Source organism: Narcine bancroftii, chromosome 9, assembly GCF_036971445.1.
Source record: "Narcine bancroftii isolate sNarBan1 chromosome 9, sNarBan1.hap1, whole genome shotgun sequence".
Taxonomy (NCBI): domain Eukaryota; kingdom Metazoa; phylum Chordata; class Chondrichthyes; order Torpediniformes; family Narcinidae; genus Narcine; species Narcine bancroftii.
This window is the reverse complement of record NC_091477.1, coordinates 68,585,119-68,606,725: the sequence shown is the minus strand read 5'-3', so window position 1 is coordinate 68,606,725 and position 21,607 is coordinate 68,585,119. Positions and strand designations below refer to the sequence as shown.

The following is a 21,607-nucleotide window of genomic DNA, read 5'->3' as shown; positions in this document are numbered from 1 at the left end:
AGATCTGGGTATCAGGCTCCCTTCCTGATTTCTCACAGGATGCCACTTATTGGGCTCAATTATTCTCCAAAGGTTTCCTCAGACTCAAACAGGCCAAAAGAATGTCAGCGCTCACCCCTTAGTTCCCAAAACATAATGCACCCTGTTAAACAGCAGGCACGTAGTAACCAGACAATGCTCTCCCCCCACTGTTCCCCCATCCAATCCCACCCCCTGCCCCTCCCACACCCTCTCCTCTCTTGCTTCTTCCTCCCTCGCCCTTCCTCCTCCAAATTCTATCCTTCACTCTCTCCCTCCACCCTCAATCTCCCCCTCTCTCCCCTCCTCCTTCCTTTCCTCTTCCCTGTTCCCCTACTTCTCCCTTCCCTCCCCCTCACTTTCATCCCTCCCTCTCCCCCTCCTCTCCCCTTCTTTCTCATCTCCCCTCTCCTCCTCTGACCCCTTTCATCTCCCCACTCTTCCCTCTCTGCTCTTCCCTCTCTGCTCTTCCCTCCCCCTTTCCCTCCTCCCCCTCTTCCCTCATCTGCCCCCTCCCCTCTAGGCAGTGGACGAGCTGTTGGCCAACAGGGCTAATCCAAACCTTCCCCTTACTCACGGCCTGGGGAATGCGCTGAGTGTGGCACTGAGCATCAGATACGAGAACAAGAGAAGCCTTCAGACTAGAGTGGCATTGGTAAGTGTCAGACACTCTGTTCCAAAGAGAAAGAACAAAACAGTAGTTTTGAGAAGGTTGAATGAACGAAGTGGAGCTGGGGGTTCTCAGCAGATCACTTGGCATAGTCAATGTTTCAGGTCATGGCTGTAGTGCACTGTTAACCAGAAGCTAACACACAACAACAGGCTTTAATCGACAAAGTCATCCACACAGCTGTGTTGCTGTAAACTCTGAGTGGCTTATATCCTGGAGGGTGATTGACACCCGACCAGGTGGGGCTTGATCCATTAAGGTCGGCTGATTGACAGGCGGCCACGTGTTGTCCTGTCCCCCTTACACTCCTGCAGGTACAGAGGTTGCCCCCTGCAGTAGGCCAGTGGGGTACTACCACAATGGCCCTACATTGAGATTTAGCTGTTCTCATTGTGCAGTATTGTATGTACAGATGGCAGAGGTAGCAAAAGTAGCAAGCCCATCTTTAGGTACAGGTAGCCCCAAATGAGAGTTCAAGCCAATTTGGGTCTATTTATTGAATGTAGATTTTTTAATACCATGGAAAAATTTACTCAGTGTAAACTACAGGTGGCTGCAATTTGAATATATTCTCATCTACACTGTGACTGTTCAGATGTTGCCATTAGTATGAGTGTGGTGACATGGAAAGGTACATGCGCTCAGGGTGAAACCTGAATACAATCACATGATACCTCTAAGGTCACACTGGGGTAGATTTTCTGTTAATTATTATTCTGTAGTATACAGTTCTGCAGTGTAAAAAGTTGAATTGTTTATTTTCACATGCACAAGATGTGGTGAGAAGCCTTCTGATGTGATATCCAGGCAAGTAAGCATTTGCATGGTAAAGCATTTAATGAGAAAGTGAAATCCTAGTGATAAACAAAAGCAAAGGTTCAGGGTCTGGTTTCACCACGGACAAAGGTACAGGGTCCGGTATCACCACGGACAAAGGTGCAGGGTCCGGTATCACCACGGACAAAGGTGCAGGGTCCGGTATCACCACGGACAAAGGTGCAGGGTCCGGTATCACCACGGACAAAGGTGCAGGGTCCGGTATCACCACGGACAAAGGTGCAGGGTCCGGTATCACCACGGAAAAAGTTGCAGGTTCTGGTATCACCACGGACAAAGGTGCAGGGTCCGGTATTACCACGGACAAAGGTACAGGGTCTGATATCACCACGGACAAAGGTACAGGGTCCGGTATCACCACGGACAAAGTTGCAGGTTCCGGTATCACCACAGACAAAGGTACAGGGTCCGGTATCACCACGGACAAAGGTACAGGGTCCGGTATCACCACGGACAAAGGTACAGGGTCCGGTATCACCACGGACAAAGGTACAGGGTCTGGTATCACCACAGATAAAGGTGCAGGGTCCGGTATCACCACAGAGAAAGGTGCAGGGTCCGGTATCACCACGAACAAAGATACAGGGTCCAGTAACAACAGGGTCAGAGAAACAGGGTCTGGTATCACCACAGACAAAGGTACAGGGTCTGATATCACCACGGACAAAGGTACAAGGTCCGGTATCACCACGGACAAAGGTACAGGGTCTGGTATCACCACGGACAAAGGTACAGGGTCCGGTATCAACAGGGACAAAGATACAGGGTCCGGTATCACCACAGACAAAGGTACAGCGTCCAGTATCACCACGGAAAAAGTTGCAGGGTCTGGTATCACCACGGACAAAGGTGCAGGGTCCGGTATCACCATGGACAAAGGTACAGGGTCTGATATCACCACGGACAAAGGTACAGGGTCCGGTATCACCACAGACAAAGGTACAGGGTCCAGTATCACCACGGAAAAAGTTGCAGGGTCTGGTATCACCACGGACAAAGGTGCAGGGTCCGGTATCACCATGGACAAAGGTACAGGGTCTGATATCACCACGGACAAAGGTACAGGGTCCGGTATCACCACAGACAAAGGTACAGGGTCCGGTATCACCACAGACAAAGGTACAGGGTCCGGTATCACCACGGACAAAGGTACAGGGTCCGGTATCACCACGGACAAAGGTACAGTGTCCGGTATCACCATGGACAAAGGTACAGGGTCCGGTATCACCACGAACAAAGATACAGGGTCCAGTAACAACAGGGTCAGAGAAACAGGGTCTGGTATCACCACAGACAAAGGTACAGGGTCTGATATCACCACGGACAAAGGTACAAGGTCCGGTATCACCACGGACAAAGGTACAGGGTCTGGTATCACCACGGACAAAGGTACAGGGTCCGGTATCAACAGGGACAAAGATACAGGGTCCGGTATCACCACAGACAAAGGTACAGCGTCCAGTATCACCACGGAAAAAGTTGCAGGGTCTGGTATCACCACGGACAAAGGTGCAGGGTCCGGTATCACCATGGACAAAGGTACAGGGTCTGATATCACCACGGACAAAGGTACAGGGTCCGTTATCACCACAGACAAAGGTACAGGGTCCGGTATCACCACGGACAAAGGTACAGGGTCCGGTATCACCACGGACAAAGGTACAGTGTCCGGTATCACCATGGACAAAGGTACAGGGTCCGGTATCAACAGGGACAAAGATACAGGGTCCGGTATCACCACAGACAAAGGTACAGCGTCCGGTATCAACAGGGACAAAGATACAGGGTCCGGTATCACCACAGACAAAGGTACAGCGTCCGGTATCAACAGGGACAAAGATACAGGGTCCGGTATCACCACAGACAAAGGTACAGGGTCCGGTATCAACAGGGACAAGAATACAGGGTCTGGTATCGCCACAAAGGTACAGGGTTCGGTATCAACAGGGGAAAAGATACAGGGTCCAGTATTACCACAGACAAAGGTGCAGGGTTCGGTATCACCACGGACAAAGATGCATGGTTTGATATCAACAGGGGAAAAGATACAGGGTCCGGTGTTACCACAGACAAAGGTACAGGGTCCGGTATCACCACGGACAAAGGTGCAGGGTCCGGTATCACCACGGACAAAGGTGCAGGGTCCGGTATCACCACGGACAAAGGTGCAGGGTTCGGTATCACCACGGACAAAGGTGCAGGGTTCGGTATCTCCATGGACAAAGATGCATGGTTCGGTATCAACAGGGACAAAGATACAGGGGCCGGTATCACCACAGACAAAGGTACAGGGTCCGGTATCACCTCGGACAAAGGTATGGGTCCGCCATCACCACGGACAAAGGTACAGGGTCTGGTATCACCACAGACAAAGGTACAGGGTCCGGTATCACCACAGACAAAGGTACAGGGTCCAGTATCAACAGGGAAAAGATACAGGGTCCGGTATCACCACGGACAAAGATACAGGGTCCGGTATCACTACGGACAAAGGTGCAGGGTTCGGTATCACCACGGACAAAGGTACAGGGTCCGGTATCAACAGGGACAAAGATACATGTTCCGGTATTACCACAGACAAAGGTACAGGGTCTGGTATCACCACGGACAAAAGTACAGGGTCCGGTATCACCACGGACAAAGGTACTGGATCCGGTATCACCACAGACAAAGGTACAGGGTTCGGTATCACCACAGACAAAGGTACAGGGTCCAGTATCAACACGGACGAAGGTGCAGGGTCCGGTATCACTACGGACGAAGGTGCAGGGTTCGGTATCACCACGGACTAAGGTACAGGGTCCGGTATCACCACAGACAAAGGCACAGGGACAAAGATACAGGGTCCGATATCACCACAGACAAAGATACAGGGTCCAGTATCACCACAGACAAAGATACAGGGTCCAGTATCACCACAGACAAAGATACAGGGTCCGATATCACCACAGACAAAGATACAGGGTCCGGTGTCACCACAGACAAAGGTATAGTGTCCTGTATCACCACGGACAAAGGTATAGGGTCCGGTATCACCACAGACAAATGTATAGTGTCCGGTATCACCACGGACAAAGGTGCAGGGTCTGCTATCACCACGGACAAAGGTATAGGGTCCGGTATCACCATGGACAAAGATACAGGGTCCGGTATCACCACAGACAAAGGTACAGGGTCCGGTATCACCACAGACAAAGGTACAGGGTCCGGTATCACCACGGACAAAGGTACAGGGTCCGGTATCACCACGGACAAAGGTGCAGGGTCCGGTATCACCACGTACAAAGATGTAGGGTTGAATGTTTAATTGTAAAGTACATTAAACAGTGCAAGGTGTCATGTTGTTGAAATGCTAGGACCATTCAAGGGTCTGATGTCAACAGGACCTAAACTGTCCTTGAATCTGGAGCTTTGTATTTACAGACTCAGTCATCTTTTGCCCAAAATTTATATTCCTTATAAATTTATAAATGTGTGTTTTAACATTTAAGTTTAGTTTTTTTCCTATAAATGTAAACATACCACACGGTAACAGGCCAGTTCAGCCCACAAGTCAGTGATGCCCAATTTACATCCAATTGGCATTCAACCCCCTCTCGGTACCTTTCAAATGGTGGGAGGAATCCAGAGCCCCCAGGAAAAGCCTAACAGACACGGGGAGAAGGTACAAACTCCTTACAGATAGCGCGGGATTCGAACCTGCGTCCCGATTACTGGCGCTCTAACAGTGTTGTGTTAACTGCTACTCTGACCCTGGCACCCATTTCCTCTGCTTCCCGATTCCCTTGCTCTCGGCATTCTCCCGATCTATTCCTCCCATGTTGTACACCTCAATAAGATCATCCCTCATCCTCTTGTGCTGCAAGGAATAAAGCCCTTTGCCTGCTCCACCTCTCTCTATAGCTCGTGCTCACAAATCCTGGCAACATCCTCATAAAGTTTAAAAGATATACTCGGGAACAATTCTGTGGTGTAGCACATCTTCTTAACCATAAGGTTCTATCATGTAACGCTGATGTACCATGTTTGTATCCTGTCTTTAATCGAACAGTGATGAGTAAATCTGTGCAAAGTCCCAGGCTCAGCCACGCTGTAACCAATTTGACCTCAGCTGTGTACGTGAACTCGGAGTCCGGTGGTATCCTGCGTCTCTGCAGAACCTGAAAGTTGGATGAGGTTATAACCAACCTTGCCCATACTGCTTTCTCTGGGTGAATAGCTTGCAAGTTTGTAATGACAGAGACAGAAATTCAGTTATCTTTTTGACTTTTGGGCCTTTTTCTGCCTAGATCACCAAGTTAATTGCAGCTGGAGCCAATATCTTGATGCCCGTCACAATTCATCGCAAGAGCAATAAAGCTGTCGGAACAGCTGTGGACTACGCCCATTACAAATATTACCAGGTACCTTTATCACCCTCGCTGTTCAAACAAGCTCCATGCTGCCCCCTTCCCCTTACCAAGCAGTCAGTAGTGTGGTTGTTGTGGCTCAATGGGCAAAGCAGGCAGGGTCAGCAGCCTGTGGGTTTACCTATGAGAACAAAATGTAGACTTCTCAGAATGGTGCCAATGGAGCAATACATCTGAGACGGTGCAGCTTGAAGAGCAGTAGCCTTACTGCCAAAATCTTGGACATTATCTGTCCCTGAAACAGCATCCTTAATCTGATAAGCCGTTGTCATACCCACACTTCTGTTCGGCTCCGAATCATGGGTCCTCTACCGGCACCACCTACGGCTCCTAGAACGCTTCCACCAGCGTTGTCTCCGCTCCATCCTCAACATCCATTGGAGCGCTCACACCCCTAACGTCGAGGTACTCGAGATGGCAGAGGTCGACAGCATCGAGTCCACGCTGCTGAAGATCCAGCTGCGCTGGATGGGTCACGTCTCCAGAATGGAGGACCATCGCCTTCCCAAGATCATATTATATGGCGAGCTCTCCACTGGCCACCGTGACAGAGGTGCACCAAAGAAAAGGTACAAGGACTGCCTAAAGAAATCTCTTGGTGCCTGCCACATTGACCACCGCCAGTGGGCTGATAACGCCTCAAACCGTGCATCTTGGCGCCTCACAGTTTGGCGGGCAGCAGCCTCCTTTGAAGAAGACCGCAGAGCCCACCTCACTGACAAAAGGCAAAGGAGGAAAAACCCAACACCCAACCCCAACCAACCAATTTTCCCTTGCAACCGCTGCAATCGTGTCTGCCTGTCCCGCATCGGACTGGTCAGCCACAAACGAGCCTGCAGCTGACGTGGACTTTTTACCCCCTCCATAAATCTTCGTCCGCGAAGCCAAGCCAAAGAAGAAGAATCTGATAAACTGATAGACTACTTGTTGGAGGTTGCTGTGTGCAAATCCGCTGCTAAGTTTTCTACATGTTAATGATGCCGCTGAATGTTGTAGTTTTGTAAGTTGACCTGTCGCCTTTTCTCAGATATCCGATAATTGCAGAGTTATGAGTCCAGGGACCCAAAACCCAGCAGCAATAGATATGCACCATGTCAAAAGGTTACTTAAGCAAAAGTTGCTTTTAATTATCTTTGAACATGAAAATAGAACTTAACCTACTTAACTCCTTCTAATTCTAAGCCCACGTGTGTGTAATGTGTGTGTAAGTTCAGCAGAGTTCTTTGGTTCACAGTCCAATCTCACTGGTTGCATGCAATTCTTGTACGGTGTACAGAAGTTAACATTAATAAGGTTCACCAGGCTTTGGTTACCACTCAGAAGGTGTTGGTTTTCAGAGAGAATTTTTCTTGTTCCAGGACATCCACAACTGATTTCTTTTTAATCAGCCACTCCAGTGTCTGGCTGATGAAACTTGCCCCCTTCAGGGTTCTCCAGATGATAACCTCTTTCTTTCAGGTCATCACAGAGTTCCTTTCTGTTTCTCCTATTACAAGGGAAACACCGGACAGCCAGTCTTCTCCTTTGACCAGGCTGTCATCCAAAGCTTGCCAGCTTGTCACTATGGAACCGATGTCTATATCTCTCCCCTTTCTCTCTCACTCACTCACACTCCGAGAGCAAAGCCTGCTTTTTTTTCTCTGTTCTCTGCCTGCAAAGATCACATGACCTTCCAGACAGTAAGTTCTGTTTTCCAGACAAAGCTGCTGCTGCCTGTTGTTACATTGGTTGCCTTTTGCAGACAACACTCCATCATGAGTCTCTGAGCACTCTTGCAAAAGCTCCTGCAAAAATTCTGTGTTTTAAAGTGTTTATGTGTGACCTGCTCTAACAAACCTTTCCCATTTTATCTCCCAAACACCTCTATATGCTCTGTCACAGCAGCCTTCTTTCAGGGTTTGTTTTGTTCCTGATTTCTTGTTTTCATGAGTTCTTCTGCCAGCCAATGACTTGAATGCACTGCGACTTCTGAGGTTTTAGTTTGCAGTGTAGCTCACTCCCAGATCCATCGACAGGTTCAAATCATGACCTCGGCACTGTCTGAAATTTATGAGCGCACTGGTTTCCTGCCACATCCCACGACCTGTTCTCTGAAGCAGTCATTCTCAACTTTTTTTTTTTGGCTATGGCCCCCTTTGGACTGCTCAAAGTTTATGGGTCCCTTCCGTGTGAAGCAGTCACATTTTTGGTTTCTTCTGTATTCCTGCCCACTGCATAAAAATACAAAGGATATTTGTGTTATGTGAGGTAAAAAAGAAAATGTGCCTTTTGCTTAAATGTGTGGTGGTCCCAGGGGGCTGTAGGGCCTCCTCCATTGAGAATGTCTGCCTTAGTGCATTGGAGGCTGTGGGAATTACCTTGGAGGTTTATTAAATCATGAGGAGCCTGGATAAAGTGAATACTCGCTGTCTTTTATGCAAGGTGGACGATTCTGAAACCAGGGGGTGCAGGTTTGAGAAAAGAAATTTAAGAACAAGCTGGGGGAAAACTTTCATTCAGTGGAAGGTCCTTATCTGGACTGAGCTGCCAAACCAACATTCAGCAGGGCTTTTATATGGGTGGGAAGGGCTTGGAAGGATGTGGGCTGCACGCAGGCAAAGAGGACCAGCCCTGAATGACAACTTGCTCGGTATGGAAAATTGTGCCAAAGGGTCTGTTCTGTGACTCTATTGACTTCATGACTCCACCTGATTCTTGGGTGTTGTCGGTATCCCCGAGCGTTGATGGGTGATATGGAAACCTGTGGGCTGCTACGAGAGCGGGGATTGCAGGAGTGGGCCTGATGGAGTGGCTTTGTGAGCCACTACAAACATAATTGACTGAATGGTCTCTTTCTTTTGTCATAAAATAAGGAATTGAGTGTTCAGTTTTGCTTGCCTCTTTACAGGAAAGATGCAAAAGCTTTGGAGAGGGTGCCAAGGAAATTTGCCAGGATGTTGCCTGGATTGGAGAGTGAGTCTATGAGGCAAGGTTTACGGAGCTAGTACTTTCATCTATGAAGTGAAGAAGCATGAGAGGTGGCTTTATTGAAGTCAACAAGATTATAAGAGGCATGGATAAGGTAGACAGCAGCGCCTTTTTCCTTGGGCAACAGTAGGAAATACCAGAGGTCGTCTGTATGTGAGGGGAGGAAAGTTTTGGGAAGACATCAGGAGTAAGTTTTTTTTAACACTGAGAGATGTGGATGCCTGCAATGCATTTCTGGGGATGATGGTAGAGGTTGGTTCAATGGCAAATTTTAAAAGACTCTTTGGCGGACACATGAAAATGCAAGAAAAATAGAGGGTTGCAACAGGGAATGTGTAGATTGTTGAGTAGGTTTATATAGCTTGGCGCAACATGTGGGCCACAGGGGCTGTACTGTGCTGTAATGTAAAGGTTACATTGTTGTCATGTAATACTACATTTAGAATGTAACATGCATGAATTTCTTTAACTTTGTCTACCATAAGGAAGACGGAGTCGCCATTTTTTCCAGCACCCCTCACAGGGGAGAGGCCCCAGCGAGGAATGAACTTTAACCACTGAGCTATCAGAGCCTCTATGTTCTCTAACACCATGTTAACCCTCTATGAATAATATTCTACATTCCATGTTAACACTTCCAGGGATATCTATTTTCTCTTGTCATTTCTGCTCCACAAATGGAGGGTTGGCAGATTGAATTTGACCCCAAAAGAGCCAAGTCGGAGTGGGACAGGTACAGTAAATGATAAGGTGTTACCATTGTCCATTGTTCCTGAAAGTGGCAACACAAGGTTGGTGAAGAAGGCCCCTGGCATACTTGCCTTCATAGATTGAGGCAGTGGATGATAAGAGGTTGAGGGGGTTCAGTTGAAATCTGTCTTAGCACTGCATTTGCATCTTGAATGGGTTCTGGTTGCCACATCATGCATAGGGTGTGATGAACTAGAGGGAGTGCATGGGATATTCATCAGGAATTCATCTGAATTGGAGAATTTTAGTTGCAGTGAGAGATTGGATGGGTTGGGCTTGTTTTCCTTGGAGCAAAGAAGGTTGAGATGTGACCTGATAGGATTTACCAAATTATAAGAGATAAAGATAGGGTAGATAACAAGAATCTCTTTCCCAAGGTAGGATATTAAAAGCAAGAGGGCTTGGGCTGAAGTTTTGAAGGGAATTTTAGGGGAAGTTTTTTTTTACACAGAGGCTGGAATTTGTTGCCAGAGGAGAGGCAATGAGATAAAGGACTTTTGCTTTCATCAAGGTAAATAAGAAAATCTATAAATGCTGGGACCGAGTGCAGTACGCAGAAATACTGGAGAAACTCAGCAGGTCATGCAACATCCATACGAAGTAAAGGGGAGTCAGCATTTTGGGCCTGAACCTTCTATGGGAGTCAGTCAGATGCCTAAATAAAAAGGTGGGGGAAAGTAGGGAGGAGCCCAGGCTAACAGGTGGATACAGGTGGGAGGGTAAGAGAGAAAGAAGTTCAAGAGTGATAGAGAGAGAGGGCAGAGGGCTAAGAATGGTAGCTCTTTCATCAGGGAAGGGGGTGGGAAGCGGGAGGAAGATAGACGGGGAGGGGAGTTAGGGAAAGGGAGAAAGGGGGTAACAGAAATTGGAGCAGTCAATATTGATGCCGTCTGGTTGGAGAGTTCCCAGAGTATTAGGTCTTCCATTTAGCAGTGCATGGATAGGCATGTCAGAGTGGGAACTGTATCGAGTTGAGGCCAACCATAAGAAACTTTTTTGAGCGTCCATATCTTCATGGAAGCAGACCCTTCTGCTCACCGAGGCCATCAAGACCCACTCTTTTCACTAAACCCATCTATTCTCCTTGCCTTCCCGTCAAACACCACCTTCATCGTCACAGAGGCAACGACAACCTCGTGGTCTTAGTCAATATGCAGTCTGCACACGGACCATCTCTGGAAGTGTGAGGGCTTCACTAACTCCACCACCATGCCTCTGCTTCTTGTTATTCATCCTCGAACAATTTGTAGAGGGAAGTAAAACACGAAAATTTGTTAATGCCGTGGTAGAAGTAAAAATGCAGCGCTGGAGAAACGCAGCAGGTTAACCATGTCCTTTACGTAGCAAAGGTAAAAATACATCACCGATGTATCAAGGTATGGGAAAATGTCGACAAGTATATGAGCAAAAGGTCAGGAGGAGGTGTGGTTGCAAGACAGGAGGTGATGGGTAGAGGAGGGAGGGAGGGGACAGCAGTGATCAGGGGGAGGAGGGGTGGCTAGGGGAAGAGAGGGGGAAGGGAGGGAGGAGAACTGGAAAGGGAAAGGAAGGGGGGAGGGGGAGGAGGGAAGAGGAGTGCAGGTTAATTGATGTTAATGCCATCCGGTTGGAGAGTGGCCTGACGGAAAATCAGGTGTTGTTCCTCTCATTTGTGGAGGGGTTGTAGTAAAAAGGGGGTGTGATGTACTCTGTTTGAACACTGAATACTGTTCTTTCAGGCATTCTTCTAGCAGGATTGGAACCTGGCTGCAAAACCCGAGTTGAGTGTGCCTTTCCAATGCCAACCACCCGTATTTTGAGGCAGTCTGCTTGAGACTGATCTCAGGCCCCTGCTTCCTCAAATCTATTGGATTCTACTTTTCATGTTGAGGCCTTGTTGGACGTGTCCTGCTAGAAATCCCAGGAGAACGGTGCATCCATTATCTTGTCAGCTTGTGAGCGGTGAATCAATCAAACACAGGCTCGTTTGTGGCCAGAGACACATTGCACTCTGATGCGAGCGGGTCACGTGGGACCTCGAGATAGTGCATCCACGACAGAAAAACAAATACTCTATAATTGCCTTCAGAAACACAGAAACCTTTTCTACTAATACCTTTTAGAACTAGGATGTCCCAAAGCGCTTTGCAGTCGATGTCTTTTATTCTGAATAGTAACCACTTTTGTATGACAGAATATTTATGCATAACAAGTTCCCAGAAACATCATTAAAATGTAATACAACTCCAATAATCCTGATGCTTCAGCAGTTGGCTGCACCATGTAAGGGTTACTATGCATTCATGGGGCCTCAGTTTTAGTGTTCCATTTAAACTTACCTGATTAACTAGGAAATGTATTACAATACTGTTCAACACCACAAAAAATGTCAATTGGAAGTGTATTGGCGAATTAATGTAATCTAATAAATCAGAGAATCTTCCAGTACTGGGGGCGTAGGTCAATTGAGTGTAATTGGGTGGCACAGGCTCATGGGCCGAAAGGGCCTGTTACCGTGCTATATGTCTATGTTAAAAAACAAAATCAGTATTACCAAAGTCCCAAAAGAGTCAGATGATACTGGACAACAACTCTTTTCAAAACGTTTGCTTCATGAAAAATAAATGTGGGATTATGATAGACAACTTCAAGATGAACACAAAAGATTATTTGAGATTTGCTGTATCACGTAGGAAATTGGAGAAACATTAAATTAACTTTAATTTAGCATTTTAATTGTATAATGTTCCTCTGAGACAAGCTCTTGGGTGACTGCACATGTTGCACAACAAATGTGAGGAGCCCAGGGTTTGTCCTGGTTGCCAGTTTTGCAAGTGTAACTCATCGGTTTTCTTAATAAGTGCAGTCAGGCTGTGTCTTTGAGTGTATACTCACCACAAATATAACAGAATGCATCGCAGCTGTTGGGACATTGACGAGACATTTCTGCTGTATCAAATCTTCCTGAAGACAATAAATGCAATTGCTAAGTACACTCACTATGCTATTGCCTGTAGAACATGTGCATCAATATACGTTCAATCTATATTGATGTAATGCACAGCATCGGTACATGTGAGCTGGTTTTATAGCCCATCTGCATCTATCCTGACTAGGTATGACTTAGAAAATATTTGCATAACACCTGCACTGAGTGCATGCCCAGGAATGTGTGGACTGACTAAAGCAGTTTGCCTTGTGGGCAATACAATAGCAGACTTAAAATATGGCAGGAAATCGCAAAAATGGGCTATATCTAAGAAAATAGTAATAAGAAAATTTTAAGATGATATCTGCAGCACAAAATCCATCGAATACACCCAAAAGTGTTCAGGAAGCAAAATCTTCATTGTCCAGTGTTATTGAAGTTTTTAAGTAATGAGCAGATAATGTTTTTAATTGTATAACAACACAAATAAAACGAGCTGGAAACACTCAGCATCTGAGAGAAATGAAATGACTAATCTTACAGGTTCAAAGCTCTTTGCCAGAACTTGGTGTTTTTTTAATTTTAATGGTCCAGCAATGTAGAAGCTGATTCTGGCCCATGAAACATGTGCTGCCCCATTACACCCCATTAACTTACTGACCCCGTACTGTTTTTTGAAAGTGGGGGGAAACTGGAGCACCCGGAGAAAACCCACACAGGTCATGGGGATAAGATACAACTCCGCACAGGCAGCGGTGGGTTAGAAGTAAAAACAGAAAATGCTGCAGAAACTCAGCAGGTCAAACCGTGTCCTTTACATAGCAAAGGTAAAAACACGTAACCGACTTTTCGGGCTTGAGCCCTTCATTGAGGTATGGGAAAATGTTGGCAGGCGTCCGAGCAAAAGGGTGAAGAGAGGCAAAGGCAGGAGATGATAGGTGTAGAAGGGAGGGAGGGGACAGCAGCTATCAACAGGAGGAGGGATGGCCAGATGGGTGGGGTGGGGGGAGAACTGGAAAGGGGGAAGGGGAGAAAAAAAGGCGAGCAGAAACCAGAGAAGTCGATGTGAATACCATCTGGTTGGAGGGTGCCCAGACAGTAAGTAAGGTGTTGTTCCTCCAACGTGCGGGTGGTCTAGGTTGGATAGTACATAAGGCCATGGACAGATGTGAGTACGACAGTTAGAAACCAGGGTTGCTGGTGCTACCATAGCTTTGTATTAACAGTGCCTCCCTGAAGTATCTTTGATCTGAATCTCAATAGCATCAGGTAGGGACACTGGTTGTCCAGAATGTTGGGAAGACCTCCCATAACCTTTTTCAGAGTAGCATGGTAAGGCCAGAAAGAGGGTTGGTTTAAAAACTCATCAGAAAGATGGCATCACTGAAAGTACATCAGTGTTTGCCTGGATCATGTACTCAACTCACAGATCAAACTTGGAGAGGTTACTCCTGAGATAACGGGACTCCGCTCTCTTCCTCCAGCCACTTTTGATCTCGCACTTTCACCTTCCTTTGTGTAAACTGTTCCAATGCAAGTACCCTGGTCGGTCAGTCATCTGGAGTCCTTGTCCTCTTGTGGATTGCAGTGAGGAGGATCCAGGCAGGTGTTAAGTGATCGGTGATCAACACCAGACAGGGTTTGTCTTGGTCACCGAAGGTGAGTTCATCGGCTTTCTTAATGTGCAGTCCGGCTGCGTATTTGAGCCTGAAGCTGTCAGAAATGTAACAGAATGTCTTGCAGCTTTTGCGACATTGACGAGACATTTCTGCTGGATTGAATCTTCCTGAAGACAAAGATTGCTGTTGTTAAGTACACTCACAAGCACGTTGGGACCTGGAGGGAGGGGGAGTGCAGCTTGTTTCACTTCTCCGCTCTGAAATAAAGTAAAACAGAAGGAGCAGTCATTGAATGCGCAGTTCCATCGGAGCAAGAGTGGAAACTAGGAGCACCACATCTCACTCCAGGTTGTTTAATGAAAAAGGCAAAGGTGTATGAAATTATAAAGTGTCCGTGACTCCCCGCGGTCTGTCCGTGACTCCCCGCGGTCTGTCCGTGACTCCCCGCGGTCTGTCCGTGACTCCCCGCGGTCTGTCCGTGACTCCCCGCGGTCTGTCCGTGACTCCCCGCGGCCTGTCCGTGACTCCCCGCGGCCTGTCCGTGACTCCCCGCGGCCTGTCCGTGACTCCCCGCGGCCTGTCCGTGACTCCCCGCGGCCTGTCCGTGACTCCCCGCGGCCTGTCCGTGTTCTCCCCGCGGTCTGTCCATGTCTCCCTGAGGTCCATGTCTCCCTGCAGTCCGTGACTCCCCATGGTCCATGTGTCCCCCAGATCCGTGTCTTCCCCTAGACTGCATTTCCCCACAGTCCATGTCTCCCTCTGGTGGGATCACTTCATGATTTCAAACACGAAGGATTTTGACTAGTCTACAGTTGGATGAAATTACACATTCTGGCCTTCTTGAATACAGGATAAAAGAATAGCCCAGACGCCCTACCATGCCCTAACACCAGAAGAACGAGAAGTCTACAATGCCCGTCGCTTCCTTCTCAACTTCTTGGCTGAGCCATTTCGAGCAGCTTCTATCGAAAGGGAACGGACGCGGCTTGACCAGATCATCCAGTGGAATACCCAAGGTAAGGAGGGGCCTGGCTGGAGCTTGGACGTGCACTTTTCTCCGCTTCTCTTGGGCTCCCCACTGAGACTAGGCAGCCTCTGAGCAATAAACCTCAGGGTCTCCCTCTGGTGGGAGAGTTAGCTCTCAGTTCTCAGTAGTCTCTCCACCATGACTGTGCTAATTTGGTGACAGGAGGTGAAACATATCTCAGGTGAAGGGTAAGGGCTGAATCCCAGGCCTTGGAGTTTGCTGATCAGTTTTGAGGTAATGATGGTGTTAAAAGCTGAACTGTAGTAGATAAAGAACATCCTGATGTATGCATCTTTGCTATCCAGGGCTTTGTATTGAGCCAGTGAGCTGGAAACTGCCTTAGCCCTGTTGCTACAATAGGCGAATTGAAACGGATCCATGTTATCGCTCTGACAGGAACTGATATGCTTCAACACCAACCTTTTATCACTATTGATGTGAGTACCACTGGTCAATAGCCATTTAGGCAGTTTACCACACTCTTCTTGGGCACCGGTACAATTGTCCCATTTGAAACCTGGGTATCACGCCCAGCTGGAGTGAGATGTTGAAGATATCCATGAATACATTGGCAAGTTGGTCAGCACAGATTTTTCATACTCGGCCGGGTACTCCGTCCAGCCACTCTGTCCAGCCTGGATGCTTTCCTCGGATATGAGGAACATCATCCTTGGATATGGAAAAGGAGAAGATCATCGGGAGACAGTTGTGGTTCTTCCTGTAGTTGAGTCGGGTGTAGACGCATTGAGTTCAACTGTGAGAGAAGCTTTGCTGTTTTCTACTGCACTGGATTTGGATATGCAGCAAGTTACATCATTGAGCCTCTGCCACAGTCGTTTTCCTCCAATGTGGAGTTTTACACTACCAAAGGAAGCTGTTTAGTCCATCGTGCCTGTACTGGACTGTTGAAGGAGGTCTCCAGATTCGTCAACTTTATCCACTTTACTTGGCTCATTTCAGACAACACTCTCCCCTTTCTCAATCTGTGGAAACAACAGACATCTTCTGCAAACCCACCAACTCCCACAGATACCTAGCTACACCTCTTTACACCCTGTCACCTGTAGAGATTCTATTCCTTTCTCTCAATTCTTGTATCTCCAATGGATGCTGCGTGACCTGCTGCATTTCTTCAGAACACCTAGTGTATTACAGTTGACCCCAACATCTGCAAACATTTTTGCTTAACTTCAGCTTTTCTGAACATCCGTCACTTGGCTCTCCATGAAATGAGACAGACTGTGGCTTTGGAAATGATCAAGTCAATTACTGAGTTATTTTGACACCCACCAAGGCAAGTGAATGCCATCACTGACCATCAAGGTTAGGCACCAGGAACTAGAGTCATACAGCCCCTTCTGTCCAACCCATTTATTTATGCTGACCAGCCCAACTCATCAGTCCCTTTTCCACTGGCATCCCAGTTAATTGGCCGGGCAGTATCCCAGGATAGGAAGCCCTTTGTGCCGTTTCCACTTGGCCACCCCTAACTGAGACACTCATTGCTTTTCCACTGATCCCCGGGGATCGGAGGGTTCTACCTTCAACTGGAAATGGGTGACTTTCTGCTGCCCCATTTCCACTGGATTTATCGGCACGCCGGCATCACCAGACGTCAGGGATTTGAGTAGGGGTAGATGTGGTTTATCTCTAGCGTAAAATGACATAATTTAACGCCAGCATTTGGGCAGTGTTCCTTTTCCACTGAAACCTCTCCCAGTAAGTTCCCAGCTAATTCCTGCGACAGGGTGCCAGTGGAAAAAGGGCTGTCTATGCTGACCAAGGTGGCATTATGGGCTTGTCCCATTTGCCACGATTTGACTTAAATCCTTCTAAACCCTTCCTGTCCAAATAATTATTCAAAAGTCTTTTGAACATCATAATGGTACCTGCTGTAAATATAGTATTTTTTTTAGCTGCTATTCATTTTCCCCTATTGTTAATTCTGAGGCTGTCATCATTCTTATCAGTGTATTTGAAACCATTAAAACTTGCTGCAAAGAAGATATCCCACCTCAATTATTTGAAATTTAGCTCACAACCTTTCTGCCAGTCGAAATAGTCTTCATATTTACGCGGTCAAACCAGCACCGTAAGATTTTCTTATCACACACCGTTTTCTAGATACAAGTTATTTTTATGATCTATCATATTTTAAGTCTACTAGTATATTGCCAATAAGGAAGCTGTTTTGGTCAGTCCAAGCAAGCCTGTGCATGTACTCAGTGCAGGTGCTCTGCAAATGTTGTCTTAGTCAGGATAGATGCAGACAGGCTATTAAAAGCAGCTCACATATACAGATACTGTGCATTACATTGATTCAGATCGAATGCATGTTGATGCACATGCTCTTCAGCATACAAAACTTTGAAGTGCAACATGTCATTGAAAATGCATTTTCTGCATTTGCTCTTGAACTTCTTCACTGCTGATCTTGGTTCATTAGTGGCAAATGTGAAAGGTTTCACCAGGAACTGGCAACCATGGAAAAGCAGTATCAGGGCAACTGGAATCCATCAATGCTGGCCGACTATTGTTGGACACTGACACAAGAAGAATCTGATGCTGAGTACAAACGAAAATTGGCAGCTAAACCTTTTTAGGTCCATTGAACTAATGCAAAGTGTCAGCATCATTATGCGATTAAACCTGCTCAATTCAATAAAAGTTAATTTAATGTTTCTCCAACTTCCTACATGATACAGCAAATCTAAAATGATCTTTGTGTTCAGCTGGAAGTTGTCTATCATAATCCTGAATTTTTTTTCAGGAAACAAATCTTTTGAAAACTATTTGTTGTCTAGTGTAATGGATGAAAAGCAGCCAAATGTAGGTATTGCTGTTGTCTTGGTGATCCCGAGCCGAGTGAAGAGCCAGTGAGATTGCATCTGCTGTCGAACGATAAAACATCATCGTGCTCAAGATTCAAACCATTGGGCTAAGGGAACAGAAGCAAGTTGTTTACTCCAGTATAAATAGCTATATTAAACCGTGGTTAGACCACACTTAGCGCTGGGTGCAATTCCAGTTTTTTTTCATTATAAGAAGGATGTGAAGGCTTTGGAAAAGGTAGAGAAAAGATTTACCAGGATACTGGCTGGACTGAGGGTTTGGGGAGAGGTTGAACAAAAGTTGGGTTGTGTTCTCTGGAGTGTCAGAGGCTGGGGGGGTCCGGGGGGGGGGGGGGGTGGTGGAGGTTGCAACCTGATAGAGGTTTATAAAATCATGTGAGCTGTAGATAGAGCAAACAGAATCATTTTCCTCAACAAATACTGGAAATGCAGTTGGGGGTGGGGATGGAGGAGTTTAGAGGAGATGTATGGGGCAGGTGATAGGTGTCTGAACAGGCTGCCAGGGCTAGTGATGGATGAGGGTATAATAGCATTTAAAGCACTTCTAGATCAACAGATAGAGGGAATGGAGGGATACGTATCATGTGCAGGCAACTGAGATCTAGTGTCACAATTTGATGCAGCCATCACGGGACAAAAGACTGTTTCTGTTAATATTCATGCATCGCAGCTTGCTCTGCCCAAGATCATAAGAAACTTTGGAGAGTTGTGAATGCAGCTCAGGCAGTCACCCAAACAAACCTCCCCTCCATCTGTACCTTCGCTGTCTCAGGAAAGCTGCTAATATATTAAAGGATCCATCCCACCCTGGTCACCCTCTCTTCCATTGGGCAAATGATGCATGGCTTGAAAACTAAAACCTCCAGATTGCTGCTGTCATCAGACTCTTAAATTGATCCTGTCCTGTCATTAGTAGAAGACGGTATGCTGTTTTAAGTGTATCTTTTTTCTATGCCCTGCAATTTATTCTATTAACATGAAAGTCGGTACTTTTTGACTTGCTACTCTCTATACTTTTGTTTAATGATTGCACTACCAGAGTGTGACGTTCTCCCATTTTTTCATTTCTTTTATTTGTGTGGGGTTTTCCCTTTAGAGACCAGATTTAGCAAAAGCCTGCATGTTTTGGAAAGTGACTATGAACTAGCATCAGGTTTTGAAGGCAGCAGGTTCCAAAACATTGATACAATGGGTGCAGCCCTGGAGAAGCCGTGGACAGAGACCATGTGACCAGCTTCTTGAAAGAGACAGTGTACATTTTGTTCAAGAGGCCATTTTAAGAAGGCATCACAAGACTCAACAGCTCTTTACCTCCTTTTTGAAAATGAGAAACCCACTTGGCCTCATTGTGTGGTAATCGAGAGAATGTCAGATTTCCTCCATTTGCTTATGGAGGGATAAGAGCCCACTTAGACTGACCTGCGAAAAGGGTTTTAAAGTTGCAGAAGAAATACTTCCCTCTACCATGACTGACCCATGAAAAGGGTTCTAATTTCAGAAGAAGGCACTCGTCAAAGAAGGTCATTTCTCTGAAGCACCTCAATAAAGGATTTTGTGACTAATCAATGTTCTGACACCCCCCGGTTGTCACATTTGTGGCCCGAAATGTGAAGTTAATAACACTAATAACGCAAGTTTTACCAGTTAAACATCTCCGTGTCTTTATTCTCCAGCTTTCATTGTTCCTCCATTTCGCGCTCCTCTCTCTCCATCATACCATGTGACTTCCGGTCAGGTGAATACATCTCATGCATATTCATTATCATGACATCCCTCCTTTTACCAGAAATAAACTTTACACCTTAATGTTGAAATGTAAACACCGTCACCTTCACAATATCCCTCGGAACCAACAAACAATGTCTAACAAACAAATAAACAAGTTCAAACTCCTTCTACACACAATGTAACATGAACATGTCGTAACTAACTGTAATACAATAACTCAACTAACTAAAATGTACTTCATACAGCACTCATACACGCACTTTAGGATACATGATCAAATCACTGTCCCAATGTTCTTTTATTATTCCAACCGTCACAAACTTTCCCTTTTGTGATAATGTGGGCACAATTAGAAATACGGCACAAAGTCTTCGTATCGTTTAGGCGCTTTCCTGTCTCATTTCGGCCTTCCTGTGATACTCTCGTTGCTACTCGGTTTTTCACTCTCAATGTCGGAAACACTGCTCGCCTCGGCCTCGGGTGCTTCTGGCTCTCTAGTCACTTCGTCAGGAATGCTGGCAACCGCCTCGGGAACATCATCTGGTCTCTCAGGTTGAGCATCTCGTATTGGACTTTCAACCACCTCCCTCGATGTCTCTCTGGACTGGTACCTTTTTACACCTGACACATTTCTTTTGTACAGGACTCCAGCCGGAGACTTGACTGTTACCATACTGCCACTTCTGGATACGACAGTGTAGGGTTGATGGTAATAAGGTGTGTCTAGCTTACCATCATTCTCATGCCTCACCAGAACATTATCTCCAGGCATGATGTCTGAGTACCTGGCTCCACGTCTCGAGTCTGTGTACAGCTTTGCTGCTCCTTTCTTTTCAGCATCGTGGTCCCTCAACTCCTGGTCGTCCCAGATTTCCTTTATTTCGGGCATTTTTGTGCGGATTTTTCTCCCAAAAAATGCTTCTGCAGGACTTTTTCCTGTGGTTGTATGGGGTGTTGCCCGATAGACAGCCACATAAGATAGCAATGCTTCTCGCCAATTTTGTCCTTCTGCGTGAGCAATCCGTAATCGTTTTTCAATGGACTGATTTTGTCTCTCTACTTCCCCATTGGCTTGCGGCCATTTTGGAGTTACTTTATGATGGTGGATACCTGTGGTCCTCATGTATTCAGCAAATGTCTCTGAAATGAACTGTGGACCATTGTCAGAGTATAGCGTAACAGGCAATCCATATCTTGCGAAGATCTCTGCTAATGCTTGTATTGTTTTTTCAGTGGTCGTGGACCTCATCACAGCGTACTCATAGTATCTGCTGTAGTAATCTATCACTACCATGATTGATTCACCAGTCGGTAAAGGTCCAATAAAATCAACGGCTACGTCGATCCACGGTCCTGTCGGGAGTTGCGTACTCCGGATCGGCTCTGGAGGATTACTCCTACTTGTGATTTGACATCCATGGCAAGTTTTGACGAATTTCTCTGCGTCTTTATCACAACCTGGCCACCATACTTTACTCCTGAGGTTTTGCTTGGTACCAACAATACCGAAGTGTTCTTCATGAGCTAAGGATACGATCTTCGGTCTCAACCTCTGTGGTATCACCAATCTACAACCACTCAATACACACTGTCCGATGCAACAAAGTTCGTCTCTAATGGGAATGTAAGCCTTGTGAGTACACTTGTCCCATTGTCCTCTTTGGATACATTCTCTCACTTCCATGAGTTCTGGGTCATGTTCGGACTCTCTCTCGACTTCCTTCGTGGTCACAGCTTTCGGTGTCGACTGAATAGCTACGAAGCGTACAAAGCTCTCTGCTTCTGTCCCCAATTCTGACTTGGATTGTGGGCATCCATCCTT

At 46.5% G+C, this 21,607-nt stretch overlaps 1 protein-coding gene across 9 annotated transcripts in view; it reads left to right on the top strand.

The window, feature by feature from the left end:
• The window catches only part of ankmy1 (ankyrin repeat and MYND domain containing 1), a 119,669-nt gene that overhangs the window by 55,078 nt on the left and 42,984 nt on the right, over positions 1-21,607 (top strand). For 8 of the 9 annotated variants that reach the window (XM_069896353.1, XM_069896352.1, XM_069896346.1 and 5 more), the window contains 3 exons: positions 542-673; positions 5,815-5,928; positions 15,029-15,194. In XM_069896353.1, the coding sequence (XP_069752454.1) occupies positions 542-673; positions 5,815-5,928; positions 15,029-15,194 (412 nt within the window). The remainder of the gene's footprint in view (positions 1-541; positions 674-5,814; positions 5,929-15,028; positions 15,195-21,607) is intronic. The other variant, XM_069896348.1, reaches the window with a different exon arrangement.